The following is a 21,922-nucleotide window of genomic DNA, read 5'->3' as shown; positions in this document are numbered from 1 at the left end:
TGAATATGTGATATTATAACCATTTATGATCTGCTGTTTTGTTTTGTATTCAAAAGAAAAGAAAAAAACTTTGTAAAATGACAAGATAATACTAAAAAAGTATATAAAAAAAAAAAGATACCCTGAAAGATTAGTATCTTTGAGTCAACACTTCTCTCCTCCTACACAGACGTCTCTGACTGAAGCTTCATGACAAATTTGTGGCTTTTGGGGTCAATGAACTCCTCGCCCAGGCGCAGGAAAGGGAGGGGAGTTACTGTTATAACCAGAGCGAAGTCGAGTCGCTTCAGGCAGAAGACCTGGCCTTGGCGTAGAGACGCAGTCACCGGCTCCTCGCTTACTAGTGTCCACTGACGTCCCCTGTTGTTATCCAGATACTGGAGGGTGGGGCCTGGTGTGAGGTAGCGTTCCAAGAAAGCCTATTTAGACAGCAAAAAAAGGATTATGTGAAAAGTGATGGTAAAAATAAGAAAATGTGCAACAGTTTAGCTAAATAAACCAATTAATGAGTCAAAGAAAAGTAGTTTAAAATAAGGCTGTGCTTCCTCTGGTTAGGCAGGAGCAGGAATAATGTATTTACAGCCATGAAATTCTGATCGTTGTCACTTTAAATTCCTTTTTAGGATCTGGTTTATCCTTATTTTCTCAAACAATGTAAGAACATGAATAGAAAACAATTCCAGTTAAGCAATCCTCCCTAACCTTGGGGGTCATGTTGTGTGTAACACAGAACTGCAGGTGGTTGATGATGCTCTCCATAGTGTGGTAGGACTGCTGCCTGGTGGCACGGAGGTACTTCTGCATGGCCCTCGCCATGGGGGCAAAGATGGCCTGAGCAGCCTCTCTGGGGTCCATCACCTCCCGTGGATGTTTGGGAGACGATGCAGTTGTTTCTTCATCCTGATGACGCTTGATGTGGGTGAAGGCTTCTTCCACAGCCACCACCAGTCTGTGGATACACGAGACAGTACGAATCATCTGCATCTAAATGTATCAAATGATTTAAAACCAAGCTGTTTAGTCATAAATGTCACATTGCCAGTACTAGTTGCTATAATTTCCCTTCATTTAGTACTGATTATCTACAAAGTGCTTCTTCCAGCCTGATAAATGTGACATTCCCACTTGTGTATGCCTCGGATTAGCTCTTAAAACACATGAAATATTACATATAAATCATATGTGAAACCAAAAACTCTGAATAAAATGTTGAAATTAGTCCATGATCTTTGCATTAACAGAACCTAAAAATCTGTTTCACAAAATTAGACAAAACAGAGGATCTTTTCCAGTCACCTTCAGCCAACAGTTTATTTATTAACGGTTTAACGGTTTAACAGTTTATTTTATAACGGCTTGTGTGTACAGTTTGATTGCATCGGCATGACTTTGAACCTTTGAACGTACCTGGCTTTGCGTTTGCGAACCCTCCGCTCCACCTCTGCCTCCTCGTAGTAATACTCGTTGTGAGAGTTGTCTCTTCTCCGCGCAGCAGCTGCGATCATGGCTCTGGACTGTCCCGTGGAGTTGTTGGTGCTGTTCTCTGTGGACAAAAACCCTCAAGTTAAGGTTGATCCATCTAACTGGTGTGAGGAGTAATGAGTCGTTTATTCTGTTGACAAAATAACAAGAAATCGATGCAGAACTTTACTTGGTGAAATTGCTTTTTAGACTACCACCACTATTCCCAAAAGGGATGCCATGTAACATCTGAAGGAGCATTAGACAACTAATTAGTAGAGCTGTGACGATATGCTTTTGGCCCGATTCGATTCTATTCCGATTTTTTGGGTGACGATCCGATTTAAATTGCGATTCTCACAATTCTTCAATATTACCAATTTTTGTAGATTAAAAACAAAATAAATAAAACTTTCTCTTTGCTCGTCATTTTACTTGATTTCAATGAGGGAAAAACAACGCAGCAGCCAGATTATCATTTTGCTACTATAACGCCCAAGAAGACAAATTAAAAGATCAATAAAAACAATAAAAATGACAAAAATTTTATAACGGATTATTTTTAGTTATTTGGGGGAAAAAATAATTTTTTGACAAAAAAAAAAAAAAAAAAAAAAATCATTTTTAAAATTGTGAAGCAAAAAAATCCTGATTTTCAATTTTTCGATTCGATTTTCCCACCCCTACTAATAAGGTTAAGTAGCAACAGGTCAGTAACCTGAACAATTCATGCCTGAGGCCACTTAGATGTAAAGGTGAGCAGAGGTTCACCTATTTGCCACAAACTTTGTCTAAAAGTGAAAAAAAATCCTCACCATAAAACTGCGAGGACTCATAAGACCCCACCATCTACAGGGTGTCGTATCAAAACTTTCAGAGGATTAGAATTACAAGATTCTGAGCACATGAGGCTGTCATGGTTTGCTCCTGGCAGTCGTCTTTTCTTTTTCTCTCCTGGGTTTTTAGGCAAGGCTGAGCAGGCTTCCTGGAGGCTCAGGGTGGAGCCTGGAGAGCTGATGGAACACACTTCCAGCTCACCACTGGTTATTTAAACACCTGCAGGAGCTCCAGTCTCCACCACAGTACTTGTGGTAAATCCAGCTCCTTGGGAATTCTGTGTTCTCTAAGGGTTTATGTTAACTATTGTCTTCTACTCCTTCTTGTGACACAGTACTGCTTTGCCTCACCTGGATCCACTCCCACTAATTCTAGAGCAAACGTCGGCTGATCCACCTGCCTGCCTGCCCTGCCATCTTGCTCACAAATCCTGAGATCTCGACTACCCTCTCCAGCCAATCAACCACTCCTGGACACAGTAAACCTCATTATTCCATTAAAATCATTTTCTCAGTCAGACTTAATTTATTTAGTACTCCGCTGATCTTCTCCTAGAGAGATACTACCTGGACAAATAACCAACTGATAACAACTCAAGCAATAAATTGTGCTTCATTCTCACTCTGTCTGCAGTTTGGGTCCCGCCTAGTGTGGCAGTTTTTCCCGAGCGTCAAGCCTTCAGCCTGCGCTGCATTTACAACAGGCATTAGGGCTGGTACAATATGTTGTTGTCCCGATTCGATGCCAATTCTAATTAAATTGCAATTCTCACAATTCTTCAATATTGCTGATTTTTTGTAAATTAAAAACCAAAAAAATGTACAAAACTTTTTTTGCTCTGCATTTTTCTTGATTTCTTAATCACAGTAGCCAGACCATAATTCTGCTGCTGTAATGCCCAATAAGATAAGTAAAAAGATCAATAAAAAACAATGAAAAAATGTATAATTAATTAATTTATAATGGATTATTTTTATTTATTTGAAGGAAAAAAAATTTTTTAAATTGTGAAGCAAAAAATCCATTTTTGGTTTATAGGTCAGGTTTACCTTCATGACAACTGTGGAGGGAGTGAATTTTTTTCTAACTCGCCCAATTTAAAGTAATTTAATCTCAAAGTTCAGCAAATTCAGGGGCGTGTCCTTTTGATTGACATGTACCAATCTCCGGCTTTAAGTAAGAAGAACGTAAAACAAGCGTGGTTTTTAGCCGGTTAACAATGTAACCTAGCTTTAGCCCGCTTACCTCCGTAAGCTGGTTAGCTCCCGTTATCTTGTGGTTAGCTCGGTTAGCTTGTAGCTACAGAAACCTCGGAGTTCGCTCGATGTCAATCATCCGCCATGACGCTCATGGCTGCCTTCTTAGCTCCACCTCTTTGCCCATATTTGTATTTTCTTTTTTTTTTTTTTTTGTCTTGTCCAGCATTTAAGCAGGCAAAATGGATTTTCTGCTGGGCAAATTTACTTTGCCAAGGGAAGCATCATAGATATAATGCTCCCCTTGATATTCTGGATTTTAATTTTATTTTTCTATTTATTTTGCATATTTGTTTGTATTACAAAGTTTGTACTGCTGGACCGGACCGGAGAGGACAGAAGAGGGACAGAAAGAGAATCGAAAAGAAAACAGAAAACAACTTGTAGAGAGAAAAAGAGAGAGAGAAAAAAAAAGATTGAGAAAGAGAACAACCTACATACATTTGCGTGTATATAAGCACACATACACACCCACTTATATATACACACATCCATACACCTATACACACTGGAGTCATGTTCCCCCTGCTGGAGGACGAAGCCATCAACTATCAGGAAAACCCAGAGCTCACAAGCTAAATTAGACACACAGGAAGAAAACCAGCCATTGTTAGTAAATGAACCTAGAGGCGACTCAGTGACTGTGTCACATGCAGAACATACAGAGTGGAACGTGTTCAGAGAAGAGTGATCATGCCAATGTGGCCCCGCCCACATGCCGGCATGAGGAAGGCCCAGAGAACCCCGAGGCTCGAGCAGCTGGCGGCCATCCCCAAGCACAGATCCCAACTGCTCTGCTCCGGAGCCAGCCATGCATCCACCCAGGAGGTGGCAGAGGGGGGGCCCCAGCAGGCCCGGGCCGGCAAAGCACGGCTCTGCCAGGCACTGGCCACCCAGGGCAGACAGAGTGCGGGCCCCAGGACCCCAAGAGCCCAAAGGCAACCCCCCACCCCCGTAGGCAGAAGGTACAGCCCACGCCAATGGAGAGCCAGGACACCCAGACCGCCACTGAATGGCAGCCAGGCCGCGCCCCAGTGCACCGGCCGCGCTCCCCGGGCACCAAGGCCCTTTCACCCCTCCCACTCACTCACTCACTCACACACACTCTCTCTCACACACGCACACACTCACATAGGTGCACACACATTCCCTTCCTACACACACACACACACACACACACACACTATCCATCCTGTTGCTTACAGACACCCCATCTCGCACTCCCCCGCTCCTCTGCCCCCCACCCCATTCACACTTACACCCCATAACATCCCGCTTCACACGCTCCCCTCGACACACCCTCACACTCATATTTGTATTTTCCGGGCGAGACGACGTGAATGACGCTGCCAACAAGGCAACGGTAGGAACCGCCCACCGAGCTTCAATTCAGCTCTTCAGAAACCTACGGGTGATGTCACAGATGCTCCGTCCATCTCTATGGTTTCAACATCTGATCACAACAGCTGTGACGCAAAATATTAAATATCAGACTCTCATTTTTACAATCGATTTAATCAGCGTTTTACTGATAGAGTACATCATGATTTTCGATCAATTTTCTATGTTATAATGGTTGAATTTCACAGTTAACCATGTATGTGTGCTTTTATTTAACTAAAAATGGGAACCATTTGGGTGTAGAAAAGAAACAAAGGGCTGCACCTTCTTCCAGGTTGTAGACTTTGAAGGCAGACATCCTCTTGGTGAGGATGGACTTGGGCAAGTTAAGCAGCGCGGGGTTGTAGACAGGGAAGTCACTGTAGTACTGGTCCAGAACCCAGACAGCTGCACGTTGGATGCTGCGTTGCACCAGAAAGAGGGAGAAAAGTTCAAACTGGAACCTAAACATACACAGGTGTATGCCCACATGAAGGAAGTGGTGAACCAGAAATGCTAAATGAAATACTGGTAGCCATGATGGTAAACATGTCTGCAGCTTTGCAAAACCATAACTCAAGATTAAGATGAAGAAATTCTTTTTATGATTAAAAGTATGAATTTTTGGGCACAATTTTTCACGAGTCCGATCAAACTTTAATTTCTTCACTTCCTGCATGTGGTTGCAGTTGCTTGTTGGACCACTTTTAGTCAGTTTTTTGTTTTTGTTTGTTCTTGAGTTTCTCATCATCAAACCAAAAATGAATTTACCACCCACACACACTGTGTGTGTGTTTGTATGTATGTATGTATATATATATATGTGTATGTGTGTGTGAATGCTGATTTAACTTGGCACTTTTCAGTTTTAAAACGAGTGTCTTTGGTTTGATGGTCTTCTGAAATCAAATGTAAAATTAAAAGGCCAATAACAGCAAAGCAGCAGAGTCTATCATGATGTACTACCTCTTATATAAGCAACAACACTCAATGTTTGCCTAAAAACAAACTAAAGCAGTGGACTGCTTGAACCCCAAAGTTTGTTTAACACTTATGACAAAACTTGCTAACATTTATTTCTTGAATACAATATCAAAATGTTTGACTCGGCATCCATCTGTATAATAATGACTGCAGCAGATGCATGCTCTGTCTCCAGCTAGGGACCAAAAGGAAAACACATCCTTGTGAATTCATTCTTTTTGCTGGCAACAAAAATGACCTCAGCTCGTATTTCTTTTAGTCACACCTCTGCATATTCTAATAACTCACATGGAGGCTCTGAACTTGGCAATAAACACACCTGGAAAAAAGAGACGATTGATTTTTTTTTTTGTACCTATCAGGACAGCAGGAAGCCAATTCTTTGTCCTGTTTTCAGCCACTGACATCTACTGTCCAATAAAGTGTAATGAACCTTTCTGATTATCTCAGATTTATGCTAATCAGAAACGTTCATGTGAATATATATGACTGATATTGACAACCACATATGCACTGTAAGGTTACTTCAGCATTTCTACTCGTGTCGCCAGTGTGTTTGCTCAGGATGGGAGATTTGAGTTGGAGCCTCCAACTCAATTTGTTGGTTTCCTTATATAGACTATTATGAATTGGCTTTCATTATGTTTTTTTCTTGTCTGTAAAGCATCTTGAGATGGCATTGCCATGATTTGATGCTATATAAATAAAGCTGAATTGAAGTTAAATTGTATTTCATCAACTTGGGCTACTTCCACAGCTGATTTGTATTACTTGATTTCACATTGAAACGTCACAGTAAACGTCATGATTAATTAGTCATAAACATTGCTCAATGTCATAACTTTCCAAGAAAGATCGAGTCTGAATTATGACAGCAGATCAGCACAACTTGTTCATGGAACGAAAATGAAGTTATATGTTATACATGTGGCCACCCTCTAAGGCTTGAAAACTTTTAGAATGTTCTTACATTGCTTGATTATTGATACAAGTTAATTTTGATTAAATTTAAAGACTTGGGAGTATTCATGTGATTTTGCACATTCTATAATGTTGGGAAAGTACTTAATACAAAATAAATATTCATTCATTCATTAATTCACATTCATTAATGCTTAGTCCAATGAGGAGCCCTGGGGACCTGGAGCCGATCCCAGGAATCATCAAGCGAGAGGCGGAGAATAAATATAAAAATCATAAAATTGTGATTATTTCTGTGACAATAATTGTAATGAATGTAATGAATGAATGACAAATTCATTGAATGAAATGAATGAAAATCAGTAATCTTGGCATCCCTACTTGATTCTTCTCTCTAACGAGGGATAAGTATCAACTGTGATTTCAGGCATTTATCACAAGTTGCTTTGAAAAAGAAAAAGAAGGTAAAGAGGAGGGGGGTCAACTACTTGACTCCTCTCACCTATTCACTAACATTTCTGCAAGAGCTAGGAAAATGATCTTGTTAAATTGTTAAAAAAAAAAAAAGACCATGCTATCTCATTTAAACAGCTTGCACAACATAACAGAGAGGTGTTGGATCACTTTCAAATATTCTAAAACAAATGCTTGACTTTTTGGGCATTTTTGCGACATTCTGATGAGTGAGTCCTATGCAATGCAATTAGAAACAAACAGAAGTTACTTTCCTGATTTTTCCTCCAAACACTAACCTGAGATACCCCACGTTGTAGAAGCGACTGACTCCATCTGTGGTCCTGACAACTTTCAGGCAGAAAGCAGGCTGCAGGTGTCTGACCTCCAGTAGGACCAGGGCCAAGTACTGAATGAACAGAAGCGCATCCACCAAAGACGCCGCATAACCTACAATCCCCCGGTAGTCCGTCTCTCTGGGCTCCAGCACTCGCACCCCGTAGAAGAGCCAGTACGACGCCACAAAGAGAAAGACCAGTGCCAGCAGCAGACAGCGGAAGACATAGAAGCGCGGCAGAGTGGCTCGAGGAGGGCGGAGAAACAGTGCCCACGTGGAGATAAAAAGGATCAGCAGCTTGAAGGCCATAGAAATATAGAGGCCTTCGCATGGTGTTCCGCAAGGGTCCAATGTGTCCCGCCACAGGAGCTGAGGGAGACCCAAGAAGGCCAGAGGAGTGATGAGTGAGAAGAGCCCCAAAATGGCCCCCAGCACAGGGCTGATGTAACGGCGGCAGTCGAGAGGGGAGGAATCTTCCAGGTCTTTGGAGATCCGTGTCAGGTCTTCGTTAGAAACGCTGTCCACAGAGGTGCCGGTGACCACTGTGGTGGTCTCGCCCCAGTTATCATCCTGAAGAGTAAAGGCAAAGACACATGGGTCAGTTACGCTAGTGTCTATAAGAACATGGGAAGAAGCACAAATACATGAAACTCAGACCCGGTCGTCTGCTATTGTGGACTCTGCGTCCAGCAGTGGCTCCCCCGGAGCCTGGATGATCACCGATTTGTCACCACGGATGGCACAATCATGACTCTTCGAGCGATGCCTGTCCCTCCTCTCCCTGCAGGGAAAGCTTTCATGTCAGAAGTAGCTATCGAGACAATAATTATTTCACACCACAGGTCCCAGCAGGAAGTATGTAATCTATGGTAGTGACTGGGAGAAATTCATCCCTATTTGAGGCAGCTATTTGTTGGTTAAAACCCCCAACATAGATGTGCTACGAATACCAAAGATTCAATTTGTACTTAATTTAACACGCTTTTAGATCTTTAATCACAAACAGCCAAATAAAAACAGCGAAATATAGTTTCTTTTTAATTTTCATTGCTAGAAGTTTGCTATAAATGCACAGATTTTTTCCTGCAACACACACTCACCTGTCACTTTCTTAAGTAAACGTATTAACGCAAATGGCTTTTCAATCACTTGCATGGCAGCAACTCATTTAGGCTTGTAAACATGAACAAAATGATTTTTTTAATGTTAAAATTAAGCATCAAAATGAGGAAGAAAGATGAATTTAGGGACTCTGAACACAGCATGATCGCTGGTGCCAGACGTACTGTTCTGAGCTTTTCGGAAAATACTGATCTGCTCGTACTTTCACACACAATCATCTCTAGGTAGAAGAGGTCGGAGAATTGACAGATTGGTTGAAGATTTTATTTTTTAAAAAAATTGTTCCTTCAACACAACTATCACTCATCCTGTTTCATTTGCACTTAATAAACACAATGAGTCAACTTTATGGATATGTTGACGTGACAACCAACAATTCTAAAGCGCACATTTGTCAATTTTTTTCTAATAAAAACATTCATTTACATTTTGAAGAATAAGCCCTGCGTGCCTCTCAGTATCTGTGGCACTTTTAACTTTCTTTTTGTATTGTATTAGATTTTGACACTTCACGTTTAAAGGAGCAAATTGTTGGATTTGGTGACATCTAGTGGCAAAGATGCAGATTACAACAACCTGAAATACCCCAACTTATTTTCCACTTAAATGACGTTCGGAGTAAAAATGACAAAAAAATTGAATTAATTAATTATAAATAAACAAAAGAGCAAAAACTAAAGCATATAGGATATATTCAGCGTGGCAGTTTAGCTAAGTAGGAACTGAGGATATGAACATCTCCCACCAAGGTGACAGTTGACTATTTTCACAAAACTCTACATTGATGAAAACAACATTACGAACTTTAGTATTACATCAGATTGTCAAAAGATCTCCCAAAAGTTTACACATTGGACTTTAATGGTTCAGGAAGTAATAGTCCAAATGAACAACAGATTAATTGATAATGATACCTTACCTGTGTTTGCGGGAACTACGTGAATGGGACGACTTAAAAGAGTAGCTCGAGTATGTTGACTCGTTGTCCATGTCGAAGGCCGGCGGTGGGCGGAGTTTCAGCACAACTCCTTTCCCCGAGCCGCCGCCCTTCTCCCAGACCGCACCCAACTGGCTTTTGTGGCTACTGATGGACTTGGAAGAAAGGGTCAGAGGAAGGCGCAACAAGTCCACTTTACTCCTGAAGGAATCTATTTTGAAGGCCTGGGAAAAGAAGGGAAGATGGGGGAGGAGTGGAAGACAAAGTGAGAAATGAGTTATGGAAATGGTTAAGTTTGCAAGAGGGCAGGGACCATATGGGAAAGCCGAGAGAGGAGAGGGAGGAAAGGCAGAAGATAATTTGTCATGTGAGACAAGTAAAATCGTCTCGAAAGGGACACATACCAAGCAATGGCAACAGGAAGAGAGACGGCATTGTTAAAAAGTTGGCACTCTGTGGTGAGTGAAAGCTTGTGTCCTGTCTGCAGCACAGGACTTAGCTGAGCCCATTCTTCCGCTTTGAGGGAGTTTTTATGAGCAACCTAAAGCGATTTGGCCCCGGGTGTGTTCTCAGCCAATGAAGGGCAACTTTGCCACCTTCTATTCTGGGCTTCAGGTCTCCAGTGAGGAGACATCTAGCAGAAGAAGCTGAATATCTGAACAGCTATTAATGCTCCTGCTTTAATGGAAATGCTTAGATCTACGTCATCCAATCAGCATTGAACATGCTTTGTTTGTTTCTGTTTATTATTACTATTTATTTATATTTTTAAAATTCACTTAATTATGCTGAGCTCATTTTTGCACCATTTGCCACAAGTTGATGTATGATACACTTGCACAGTCGCCACATTCCCCAACTTACCCCTGTGGTCTCCTAGGGCAACAGAGCTTAGCTACTACAATGGGCATGAATGGGAGTCTAGGGGTGAGAAAAGACTAGGGAGGAGGGGGACTGCTGTCATGGTGACCAGAACATCAACTAAGCACCCCATCTCCTCCCCTTATCCCTCAGCCACACACCTCAGAAGACAAAAACAGACTATCCATTCACCAGGCCGTGATTTGGACTTCATTTCAAAGATATCTCTCCCTTTCTCCCAAAGTTTTCGAAACCATTTCTGTTGTTCATATCTGTTCCCCAGCATGGAAAGAGCTGCGTTGTTTTCTCAAAGGTGCATTACCAACTGGCTGTAGAACAAGCAGACATTTAATCTAATAATGACTGTCCTCGTGCTCTCTCATTTGTGCTGTGACCTCCGCTGGCTATATTAGACACTTCTCTAAGGGATTTCATGTGATTCACACATGGACTTCTACAGAGGTACATTTTCCAAGGAGGCACATGAGCAAGGCTGCAAACATTTCAGGTGCAATGATCTATAATAATATGCCTATTCTTTTGTCAGTTTAATAAAAGCAAAAGTCTTTTAGTAGTGAAGAGTCATAAGGTTGCTAAACCACCACTGGTCTCTGCTCGGTTTATAAAGTAAAGGATGACATTTACAACAAATATATAAACCAAAATAAAGGCTTATGAATGTGAGTTGTCAGTTTCCTTACTTTGGCTCAAAACAGCCTGATCACTGCTCAAAGAGGAGCATTGTTTTCCTTTCACTGTAAATCTCCCGTTTAAGAGCCAACAAGTCATCAGCAGGGTTTTTGCTAAATGAGGAAGCAGGGCAGGCCATTACTCGGTCACTTCTGAGGACTACACGGTGGGGCTAACCAAGCAGTAGAGAATGTGGTTGCATGTGATGGAAAACTGTCCTGTATACAGGTTTAATCAGTGTGTAACATCCTGGGAACGATGGGATGTTGAAAGATCAAGGCCTTCCTGAATACTTGCAGATTACATCCTGTGCTACTGCTTGAAGAAAAGCCTCTCCAAGAAATTCACCAAAGGAGTGCTCCAGATACCACTAGTACCACTTCTGCCTTCACTTCCCACATCTTTTTAACTTTCTGGCCGTAAGATTTTTCAAGTCTGTTCTCGGCCTTAGCAGCCTTGTTGGATTGTTTCTCAACCACTGCGATGCCCATTTGGTTGGGGCTCCATGTATGCCTTTCCTGCCTGCGTCTTACACCCTGCAACTATATGCTGAACTGTCTCAGAGGCCTCTTTGCACAGCCTGCACTTGGAGTCCGGTCTGCTGGGGTAGACCTTTGCTTCTATTACTCTCAATACCAGCTGTGGCATGGCCCTGCTGTTTTTCAGACTAGCCTTTTCTAGCCACTAATACAACTTCTCAATAGCCACTTCTTCAATGTGTTGTTTGTACATGCTATGCTAGTGCTTATCCATTCCACACTTGTTCTTCTGCTTCCTCCTCTCCCTTGTAAGGTTTCGGCTACTTGAGCCTCCCTCCTTCCTCTGAATGTACAGTCTCTGTGTTGTGGACTCATTCCATGCATTGTGAGAAGTTTGCCTTAACTTTATCACTGAGTTCTATCTCTTCTTTTGGCACAGCTTTTTACACCAGCTGGGTATCTGATGTCTGACAGGACAAACTGCACATATTGATGACTGAGAGTTTGTTCTTCCTATCAAACTAACTCTCTACAACCTGCCCTGCTCACAGTACGAAATTGGTTGTGTCTGACTTTTTCTGTGGTGTCTTTATGGTTGTCATTTCTCTGTGGTACCAAAAGATACTTGTAGCTGTCATGAATATCTGCTATATTGTCTTCCTAAGTTCGACTCCTTTAGTTGTTATCATGTTTCCTCTCTTTGTTACAATCAGGCTACATCCATCTAGGCCAAAAGACAGCCATGTTCCGGCTGCATATCCTGGTGAGGAAGATCTATGAGTCAAGGTCTGACTCTGTTCTGGCTTAAAGCTTCATGCCATCCACACAGAGGAGGTGGTGAATGACAGCTCTGTGATGATCTGGCTGAGGGGGTCAGCAAGCAAACTTGATGGTAACTTAACACAACTGGCTTGGAATTGACCAGTTCGTAAGCAAACTACTAAAACCACAAACAAGTCACATCATACACCATCGTAAGCACTAACCAGATTGCATTTACGTCATGTGTCCACTAACTCAAACTTAGAAGCGTAATTGGATTTTCAAGAGTATGCTGAGAAAGATTTTGTTAAAATTAAAAAAAAAAAAAAAAAACTAAAATGTTTAAATAAAAAGTACAGATTTTTTTTTATAGTATTGGATCCAGAAAGAAGGAAAACAGGCTGTAATGACAGCTTTTGTTTATTATGCTTTATATAAACATGATCAATTATGTATAAACAAATACTGTATTCAAGTAAATGCATACTTAATGTAAGAAACTCTACAAATATTCAAGAAAATCGTAATAATTTTTTTTTTTTGAAAATTTGGCAATATGAGCTCCTTAAGGTCATTCTACATCGTGTAAAAATGACTCGTCAGTTCTGTCACACTATGAGATCTCTCTTCTCACTCTCTGATAACGTGAATAAAAAGACCTGCAACCAAAGATTTCATTGCGACAAAGTAGATTTAGATTTCTGCTGCGACTTGAGCAGAGCTGACTTGCCCCCTTGCATCGACTGTTTAATGTTAATGCAGAGCATGAGGGAGAGTTTATTCGCGATACATAACTCACCATCTCCGACAGGTTGCAGTGATTTAATTAATGGTTACAGGAACAGTGGCAACGTGTTATTTTTCTTCCTTTTACACATTCATTCCAAGGAGCATTAGTAAAATGTTTATAATGAACACTGAACAAGCTGTAGCATAAATTCTGGGATTGTGTTACATTGATGTGTGTTTGATGTAACAGGCATGTACAGTATAGACCATTTCTACCCGTCATTAGGAACAAAGCCTGCTCGTCTCAGCCAGAATTAAATTTTGATCCAAATGAGTGTGATCCAATCAGAATACTTTTTATTTAAATATGGTTATAATGAAAAAGAAATATATCTGAATGTCCATCACAAGCTGGGACTGCAGCTGTGTCTGAAAAGCTGTTCATCCAGTGGTTTGTGTTGACTTATAATGCTGATGTACGCTAAACATCCTGCAGAACTCCCAGAACAAAGACGTTCTGCGAGAAACTGCGCTCAAAATCAGTTTCTCACAAGTTTAACCCTTTCTTGTTGTGAAGTGAATGTAAACAAAACCAGCTGTGTCTCGCACCCTGTCAGGAGACGGTCAATCCCATCGATCTTTCACAACCCTCTGCTGTTGGAATTAATTCAGTACAGATTGATTTAGTCAGGAGCTCATGTTCAGCTTGGATGTTACACACGCCACGTGGCTTTAACACGCAAATCTATAATAATAATAATATAAAAAAAACTCTTTTACTAGTGTCAATGTATGTTGATGCATACACACACACATATTATACATATTAGAGCTGCACAACATACCATTAGACCATCATCATCACATTGCATGTATGTGCAACAGTCAGATTGGAGGTTCTGCAAAAGGAAGCAAATGAACTCAACACGTTCTTATCCAATTTCAAGGGAACCTAACATAAACCTTTATGGTAAAACACAAATTCCCTGTTTGCACATGATAAAATGAAACATTTACTCAGAGCCTAAAGCAAAAACAGCAGCAAATAAAAGATCGGAAGAAGAATAACTCTCAAATACAATCAAAAACATCACAAAAAGGTTAATTGTAAACAAGATGGCAGGAGTGCAGCTTAACTTAAAGTGTTGTTAAAAATTCATGTTCTTTTTTGTGTCACAACATATATATAACAGACTTCGTTTTTTCCCAAAGTGGATCATTTTTAGGCAAAACTGATTAAAAAGAAAAAAAATTGTATCTTTTTTTTTAAATATCACATTATTTTTGCAGTAATTTATACTTTTCTGCTGATTATTTCTGTTACTTTCAAATACAAGTCGACTATGCCACATTCATATGTTGCTCTCATTGTAAACTCACAAAGTTAAAGTGGAATAAGTTAATAGATAAGTAAACAAAAAAACAACTCGGTAACCTGTGACCAAAATGAGATTTGCTGTAGTAAGAAAAAAACCTGCTTTGACTTCACGCGTGGGGACACAATGAGACAAAGCAAACACACCCATTTGTTTCCAACAGAGTGGTCTTCACACACCAAACAGCCCCCAAAACGTGTTCCTACACTGAAATCCATCTAAGTCATACACCATACAACTACTCCTGCAGGCCCGCGGCGCATCTGGAGATAAAACTCATCAGTGTGCGCATGAGCACCAGGTAGAGAGGGTGTGCGCACTAGTAGAGATTTTCTACAAATGATCTGCGGTCCGGGGGAGATTCCTCCCCGGCTGCACCATACCGGATTATCCAATGGGCATTATGGGCACAAGCCCAGGGGCCCACGCCCACTTGGGGGGGCAAACACTAGCAGTTTGGACATAAAACAAAATGTACATAAAAGCCAGATAATTACACCACAGTGTCTAGTGTGTTGCTATTGGTACCATTGGTTCAGAGATGTTAGAAATGTCATTTCACAGAGTATCATTCACAATTTTTCACAATGTTGTAGTGAGGAAGGGGCCCCCTGAAACACTCTGGGCCCGAGGACCTGTGCACTTTTAATCCGGCCCTGCTACTGACTTGCATTTTGTGGAAACACAAATAAAAAGAACTTGTCTGTATTTGTATAGGCTACACCTGTTTTTTTTAAGAAGTTGGAAATATGTGAAGCAACAAGCAGAAGGTATTTTACAAAAAAAACAAAAACAAAACAAAAACAAACAAAAAAAAAAAAAACATGGATATCATCAAACAAAACAAGTCTATAAAACTTGCAGGATGGCTTTTACCTTTCTGCCCAGGAGGAAAAGGCTGCAGCCCGCCGGACAAAGAGCAGCTAACAGCAGCAGCACCGAGGAGCCGCATCCAACCAAACTCTCAGGATCCCACGCGCTTCCACTCCCATCTGCTCGCTGTTTCCACGCTCACTCAGGCTGAAACAGGAGTCTGACTCCAGAGCTCACCGTGGGGTTGCTTGCTTTATTTTCTCACCGTAAATAAAATGACAAACGCGGCACAACGAGTAAAAGATCTACTCTTCATCCCGGCTCCGCGCATCTGCTGCGTGCAGGAGCCCCGCTGAGCTGAGGAGGAGGAGCAGAAGGAGGAGGAGGAGGAGGAGGAGGAGGGCTTCTGTGTGGAGGTCCAGCCTCAGCACGAGACCAGTGAATGGTCAAGATAAAAAGAACACAATGTCAGCTTCCGGTATGGAATTTCATCAAACAAACAAAACAAAAAAAAACAAAAAAAACAAAACAAAAAAAAAAAAGATATCGTTCCTAAATGACGATATATTGTCAATTACAGTTTTAATAATTTCATTGAAAATCATTTCAAGCCCGTTCATAGAAACCAACTGATTGTATCGAATCATGACTTCAATCCAATCCCCCATCCTGAGCATGCACAAGGCGACAGTGGGAAGGAAAAAACTCCCTTTTAACATGAAGAAAACATCCGGGAGAACCCGGCTAAAGGAGGGCAGCCATCTGCCTCGACTGGTTGGGGTGGAGACGACAGGAAAAACAGATCAACATGAACAACTGCACTTTTTCAGGAAAGAACCAGAAAAAAAAAAAAGAAATAGCTGGAACAGGGGCAACAAAACCCTGGAATAATAACCCACTAAGTGAACTGGAAGCCATTTGACAACTAATTAGGCTAACTTGCATAAAGGCCCGTAACATGATGGATTTTGATGGAAGCGTTTCAGGCAGAAGCCTTTCAGATGTAAAGATGAACGCAGGTTCACCAATCTGAGAGATAATGTGTGCAGAAAATGTGGAATAATTGCTGAAAAATATTCCTCAACATAAAATTGCAACATCCAACCAGTGTATCTATCAGGAGAAATCTCTGTGTGCGTTGGATAAACTTAATAAACCACTGACAGCTTGTCCAGCAGACTGAAGAGCAAAATGAAGCATCCATCTTGTTATCAGTGAACAGTTTAAAAGCCTACATCTCCCATGGTATGGTGTTGCCTTTAGTGCCTGATGCAGGCAGCTTCCACATCTGTGAAGATTGTCTCCTGCAGGGAAAACCTTGCAGATGTCCGTCACTGCTAAACCAGATACTGCATCCATCGCAGCATCATTGCTGTGATAAGTCTGCCGAACCGGCCTTCCTGCAGTACAGACCTCTCACCAAAACAAAGCACTTTGTACATCATGAGATGAGAAACGTTACAGTGAAGGTCCAGAACGTTTGGGAGGCTACATTAGAGAAGAACGAGACATTATTCTCCAGCTGCAGAAACTGGTCTCCTCACTTCCCAGATGTTGACACAGTTAAAAGAAGATACACAATGCAAACATATTTTTTTTCCTACTTTTTAAAAAAATATTTTTTAAGATATCTTGCTGCTGTTAAATAAAATAAATGTCCCAGTTTAAACATCTTGTATGTTGGGTAAGTTTTATTGGGAATAAAATATGGGTTTACAAATTATGTCATCACATTCTGCCTTTATTTACATTTTACACAGCTTGTTGATGTTTTTGGAACTGATTCCAACCAATTTAGATAAATGTATTGTCTTTTTTTTCACAGCTGATTAGAACAAAATTCTTTACATTAAAGAAAAAAAAAAAAAAAATAATTGAATATTTGAAAAGAATTGAACCTGAACATATCTAAGCTATGTTTGTCTTAAGATTCATTCACACGCTCCATCCGATTTTCACGCTAGATTGTGTCAATTTAAGCAATTTGACTTTGTTCTAAACTACAAAAATCCATTTGTATATATTGAACAAATGTATCAATGGAAATGAAAATGACAGAATAGTGTTTAACAAAGACAAAAATGGAACCACAATGTTGCAGCATCCTCAATAAATGCTATTTTCTTCTGATATTGTGCTTACTAAGTTTACAAACAACATGTTTACTTTTACTTTGAAGGCAACAATCTGGTTGTACTGCGGCTAAACTGCGAGTTTTACTTCTTTTCCAGTCACAGGAAACTAACCACATTATTTATTATAAACCAAAAATCAAGCTAATGCAAAGACTTTTCTCTTTGATTTTCTTTCTTTTTAAATTTGTCAAATTAAACTCAAATAAACTCTACATAAATAATATATTGTCATAGCACTTAAAGTAGAATTACACGAACCTAAAAAAGAACCTCAGCAAAAATAATTCAAAGAAAAATGAAAATCAAAAGATGAAAAAGCAAATTGTAAAGAAAAGCTGCTTTGCGATCTAACTGCACTTTGGCGCCCTCTAGCGGAGGCTAATTTTTCGCATCCCTTTTGCATCTTGTCTCAGTTTTTTGTGCTTTTTCCAAACAGCTAAAGTCAGTTTGATGTTGAATCTCATACCTTTTGTTCTGTCCCGTCCTTCCTTTTTTTTTTTTTTTTTTTGCATTTCTTCTCTAATAGTTTGCTTTTTTTGCCCAGTCAGCCACAGAGCGTCTCCCAAACAGCCGGCGTGTTGTTATCCAGTAGAAGATGGTGTAGTGGTGTAAATCAGAACAAATCTGAGGCATGATGCTCCAGGCTGGAACATGAACTGTTAAAATGTGTGGCAATGATGGCTCCTGGGAATGTACAACATGAATGCCGTCAAAATGAGTCAGAAGCAGAGTTTCAGGAATGGAAACTTATGTTGTGTTGCTTCAAAACTTGTCCTAAAACCATTTGAGCATTTCGGATCCAAGTCGGTGGCTGGTTTCCTCATGAGAGGAACCTGAGAAGTGAAAGTTGTGCCTCCCATTCTGGACTCAGATCTGTAGAAACACTAACAGGACACAGCATTATGGAAGGAAAATTTGATCTGGATTAAATGGAACAAAGACTTCTTTTAAACAGGATCATGCTACAGCATGAAGGGATTTCGAAGTTATTAGAAGAATTATGAATTAAATTCTTAATGCAACAGGAAGCCAGTGATGAGAGGTCCTCTGGCAGCAGAATGTTGTGGATTGTTCAGGTATCCTGCTAAAAACAAATTAGGGTATAAATACACTAAAAATATACACATTTATACTCTAAACACTCAGTTTTATACATTTTCCTTGGAGCTAAATAATGTATTTTTGTATTTATTGTGGATCGGATGAAAGAATGTTTCTTGTTTTTATTGTCGATGAGAGAAAAGATGCTTCTGATCCTGGAAATGTTCCTAAAAAAGAAGAAAAAAAAAGATGCTTCACTGGAAACATGACTGATAACGTGAATAAAAAGAAAAGTTTTTGCAATAAAGAAAGCAGATCCGATCTATTTAACAACATTTAACATTCCCACCATGCTGGATCTGATAACACACCAAGTTTAGAGAATCAAATCTGAAAGTAAAAAACAAACAAAAAAAAAAAAAAACATTTTCTTTATCCATTTTCTTTCTTTTTAATCTCACAAAACACACAAAATCTGACATGAGATTTTTTTTTTTTTTTTTTTTTTTTGCCTTCTGTGCAGCTAACAACGTCACCAACTTTTAAAACAAAGGAGAAAATAATTTATACATCCTTTTTTTTTCCAATTATATCTACAAAAATAAAATCAAATATAAGGTCTAAGGCCTTACAGAAAAAAAGAACATATAAAACAAGTGGGGTCTGATCTTTCTATATTACATGTGAGCAAAAAAAAAAAAAAAAAAAAAAAAGAGGAAATAAAAGGAGATGATGAAGACGTATTTATGCATACAGTAGTTTGCACTGTGCAGGGAACTTTTGTTTGTGCAACAATAAAGTAAAAACATTTTAAATAGCCAGTTAGGGCCACAACATTGATGTCAGTGTACAAAGTTAAGCATGAAAAGGAAGATAGAAGGAAGTGAAGAGGTAGAAATTGGAGGTTAAAACATATTAGACAGGGAGGAGATGTACAAAGAGATGCTTGGAAAGATTAAAGAAAAGGAAAAGTTGATTCTTCCAGCTGTTTTTTTTTTTTCTAATTCTTGATGACTGCTCCCAGTATGAGGCGCCTGAAAACCAGCAGCCAGAATATGAAGATAAAGAAAGTGTTCCCTTCAACATGTTTGTAGAAACATCCCACTTTGGTAGAACTACTTTTTTTTTTTTAACACTTCAGTAGAAATTCCTCTGCAGGTTCAGTCAGGATCAGCTGCGATAAAAGCCAGCCGCCTTGTTCGTGTTTTTCAGCTGCATTTTATTTTATTTTTCAGCACGCAGCGTGTTAACAAACCTTCCACCCGGCAGGAAACACAGTTTTCTTCACACAGCGACAGACTGTGTGTAAGCAACCAGCCTGTTGCATTTCCACGCTGCTAAAGAAGCTGATTAACTTGAAACCAGCTCAAATCAAATCAGTGTTTCTCCCAAACTTTATGAGAATTAAAAAATGTGAAATAAAAAAAGGAAACACTTATAGTGGTACAAATACACTTAGTTAACAGAATGCATATTTTCTTCCTGGTATGTGATAAAATAAGAGATGTAGCTCGAGGGAACGAAGAGAAAAGCACTTGGTTTTAGTGTCAGTCTGCGCTGGTTAAACATGCTCAACAAGGATAAGAAATATCCCAAAAGGAAAAATCCAGAAAAAGGGGAAAGCTTTGCTGTCATGCCAATAGTTAGAAGAGCACTTCCTAAATAAAAAGCTGAACTCGGATCAGTCTGCGAACCGAAGCGTCGGCCTCTCGGGGCTGTTGGTGGACTTCTGCTGGAACAGCAGATATCTGGGCCAAGACGCTGCAGATACGCTGAAAAGCCGACGGTTTTAAAGTTTCTGGTGTGTTTTGTGCCGTTTGCAAAGTTTACCTGCATGAAAACAGGAAATGCGAGCCTCTGGTACCGAAACGTAATCCTGCATGTCAGCATGCAGATGGATCTATGAAGCTACAGCACATCGTAACACCAGGACTTTTTCCAGTCCTAAAATCCTCTTATTTACAGAGCTACAGATAATCGTGCCATTTTTACGCTTATATGTGCCGAAAAAAAAAAAAAAAAAAAAAAAAAAAGCCCCTCTAGAACAGAAAGGCCGCTACATGTTTACAAGCTGACGGCACTACGATCACGTTGTGTCTAAAGTGTTACTAAAGGATCTTTTTCTGCCCGTTTCTACTTTGTTTGCCTAACTGAGAAGGCAGGAGAGCGGGAGCATTCGCCATCATTCAGCCTGTTTTATTCAACCCTGCGGCGCTTCTCGCTGTAAAACTACTTAGTAAAGAGGAAGGTCAGGGTCGCTGTGGTTTTAGGGAAGAAGTTGCTGATTCACAGTATTTACGGCGGCGTTTCCAACACATTTCCAGGACTTGGCGGGGAGGGGCTGAGGGACGCGCGGTCACGTGACGCCACGGAGATATTTGGCAGCATTTTGAGTCGCAAAACCTTTCGATGAAAATTCAAGTTTCTGTTTGAATCCGCGTTTCTTCGCGGCGAGTTCTCAGAGGCTTTACATGATCACAGCTGTGTGATCCTAGCAGAAGCAGCGCTGATATGAAGCCACGCCCCCTCCGTATTTCAGTAGTAAACAGAGCTAATAGTGTTTCCCAAACTTAAAACTGGAAAAAAAAACCTGAACTTTATAACGTGGTCGCTATGGTGATCAACTTTCTTCTATCTTAAAAGAAGGCTTAAATATCTGCACAGAATGAGTAATTTTACCAGTGTGTGATGTGTGTGTGTGAGACTTGGGTTTCCTTACGCAGTGCAAATAACCTGAATATTACAGACACAGTCCTTCGGCCGAGGTGAACAGGTGAACTTAGTGTAAAGCAAGCAGTGGAGGGAGGAGGGGGGAGCCGAAGCGTCCCCCTCCTCCCTCCTGAAATGAGTCCTCCGGTCCCTGATGTTTCCACAGCAAGAAGACAAGCGGGACAGAGGTGCATCATGGGTAAAGTGCTGGGGTGATGGGTCCCTTGGATAATTTCCTTAAATGAACGTTTCGACACCTTCCTGCTTCAATCCTTCCACCAGCTCCAACGACAACAGGCTGAACGTACGAGGCATTTTCCTTCACACGTCCCCGACTTGGTCATTTTTTACACTTTCAGTTCTTCCAGGTTTTCTTTTTTTTTTTTTTAACTCCTCTTCACGCGTCAACTTGTCTTTTTGTTCCTTCATCCTTTTTCCTTAAAGTTTATTCCGGCAAAAGTCAGAAGCTGTGCTGAAGCTCAGAAACCTCGACGGCTTGTATTGCCATCTTAGTATCCCAGGGCAACAGGATCACAGATGAGAGGCGAGGGTTGGGGGGGGAGATCAGTAGACTGCTGGTATCAAAATCCAGTTGAAAGAATTTTGGGTTCTGCTGGACTTCCTTCTTTACCTGGTCGG

The 21,922-nt window shown here is 40.5% G+C and overlaps 2 protein-coding genes across 4 annotated transcripts in view; both read right to left on the bottom strand.

Annotated features, from left to right (window-relative positions):
* Positions 1-161: 161 nt before the first annotated feature.
* LOC306769489 (vang-like protein 2) lies at positions 162-10,198 on the bottom strand (the record flags this gene model as incomplete). The annotated part of the gene is made up of 8 exons (XM_079258105.1): positions 10,002-10,198; positions 9,671-9,912; positions 8,287-8,410; positions 7,592-8,199; positions 5,220-5,356; positions 1,408-1,543; positions 703-949; positions 162-419 (listed from the first exon to the last, which is right to left on the bottom strand). The coding sequence occupies exons 1-8, from the start codon at positions 10,053-10,055 to the stop codon at positions 162-164; spliced, it is 1,806 nt and encodes a 601-aa protein (XP_079114231.1). The 5' UTR covers positions 10,056-10,198.
* Positions 10,199-21,475: 11,277 nt separating this feature from the next.
* Positions 21,476-21,922, bottom strand: part of arhgef11 (Rho guanine nucleotide exchange factor (GEF) 11) — a 31,722-nt gene continuing 31,275 nt past the window's right edge. For all 3 annotated transcript variants that reach the window (XM_079257953.1, XM_079257954.1, XM_079257955.1), the window contains one exon: positions 21,476-21,914. In XM_079257953.1, coding sequence (XP_079114079.1) covers positions 21,865-21,914 — 50 coding nt within the window. In that variant the 3' untranslated portion in view covers positions 21,476-21,864. The remainder of the gene's footprint in view (positions 21,915-21,922) is intronic.

This window comes from Telmatherina bonti (genome assembly GCF_933228915.1).
Source record: "Telmatherina bonti genome assembly, chromosome: 18".
NCBI classification, from domain to species: Eukaryota; Metazoa; Chordata; class Actinopteri; order Atheriniformes; family Telmatherinidae; genus Telmatherina; species Telmatherina bonti.
Note: the sequence above shows the minus strand (reverse complement) of the source record. Positions and strands in the feature narration are given on the sequence as shown.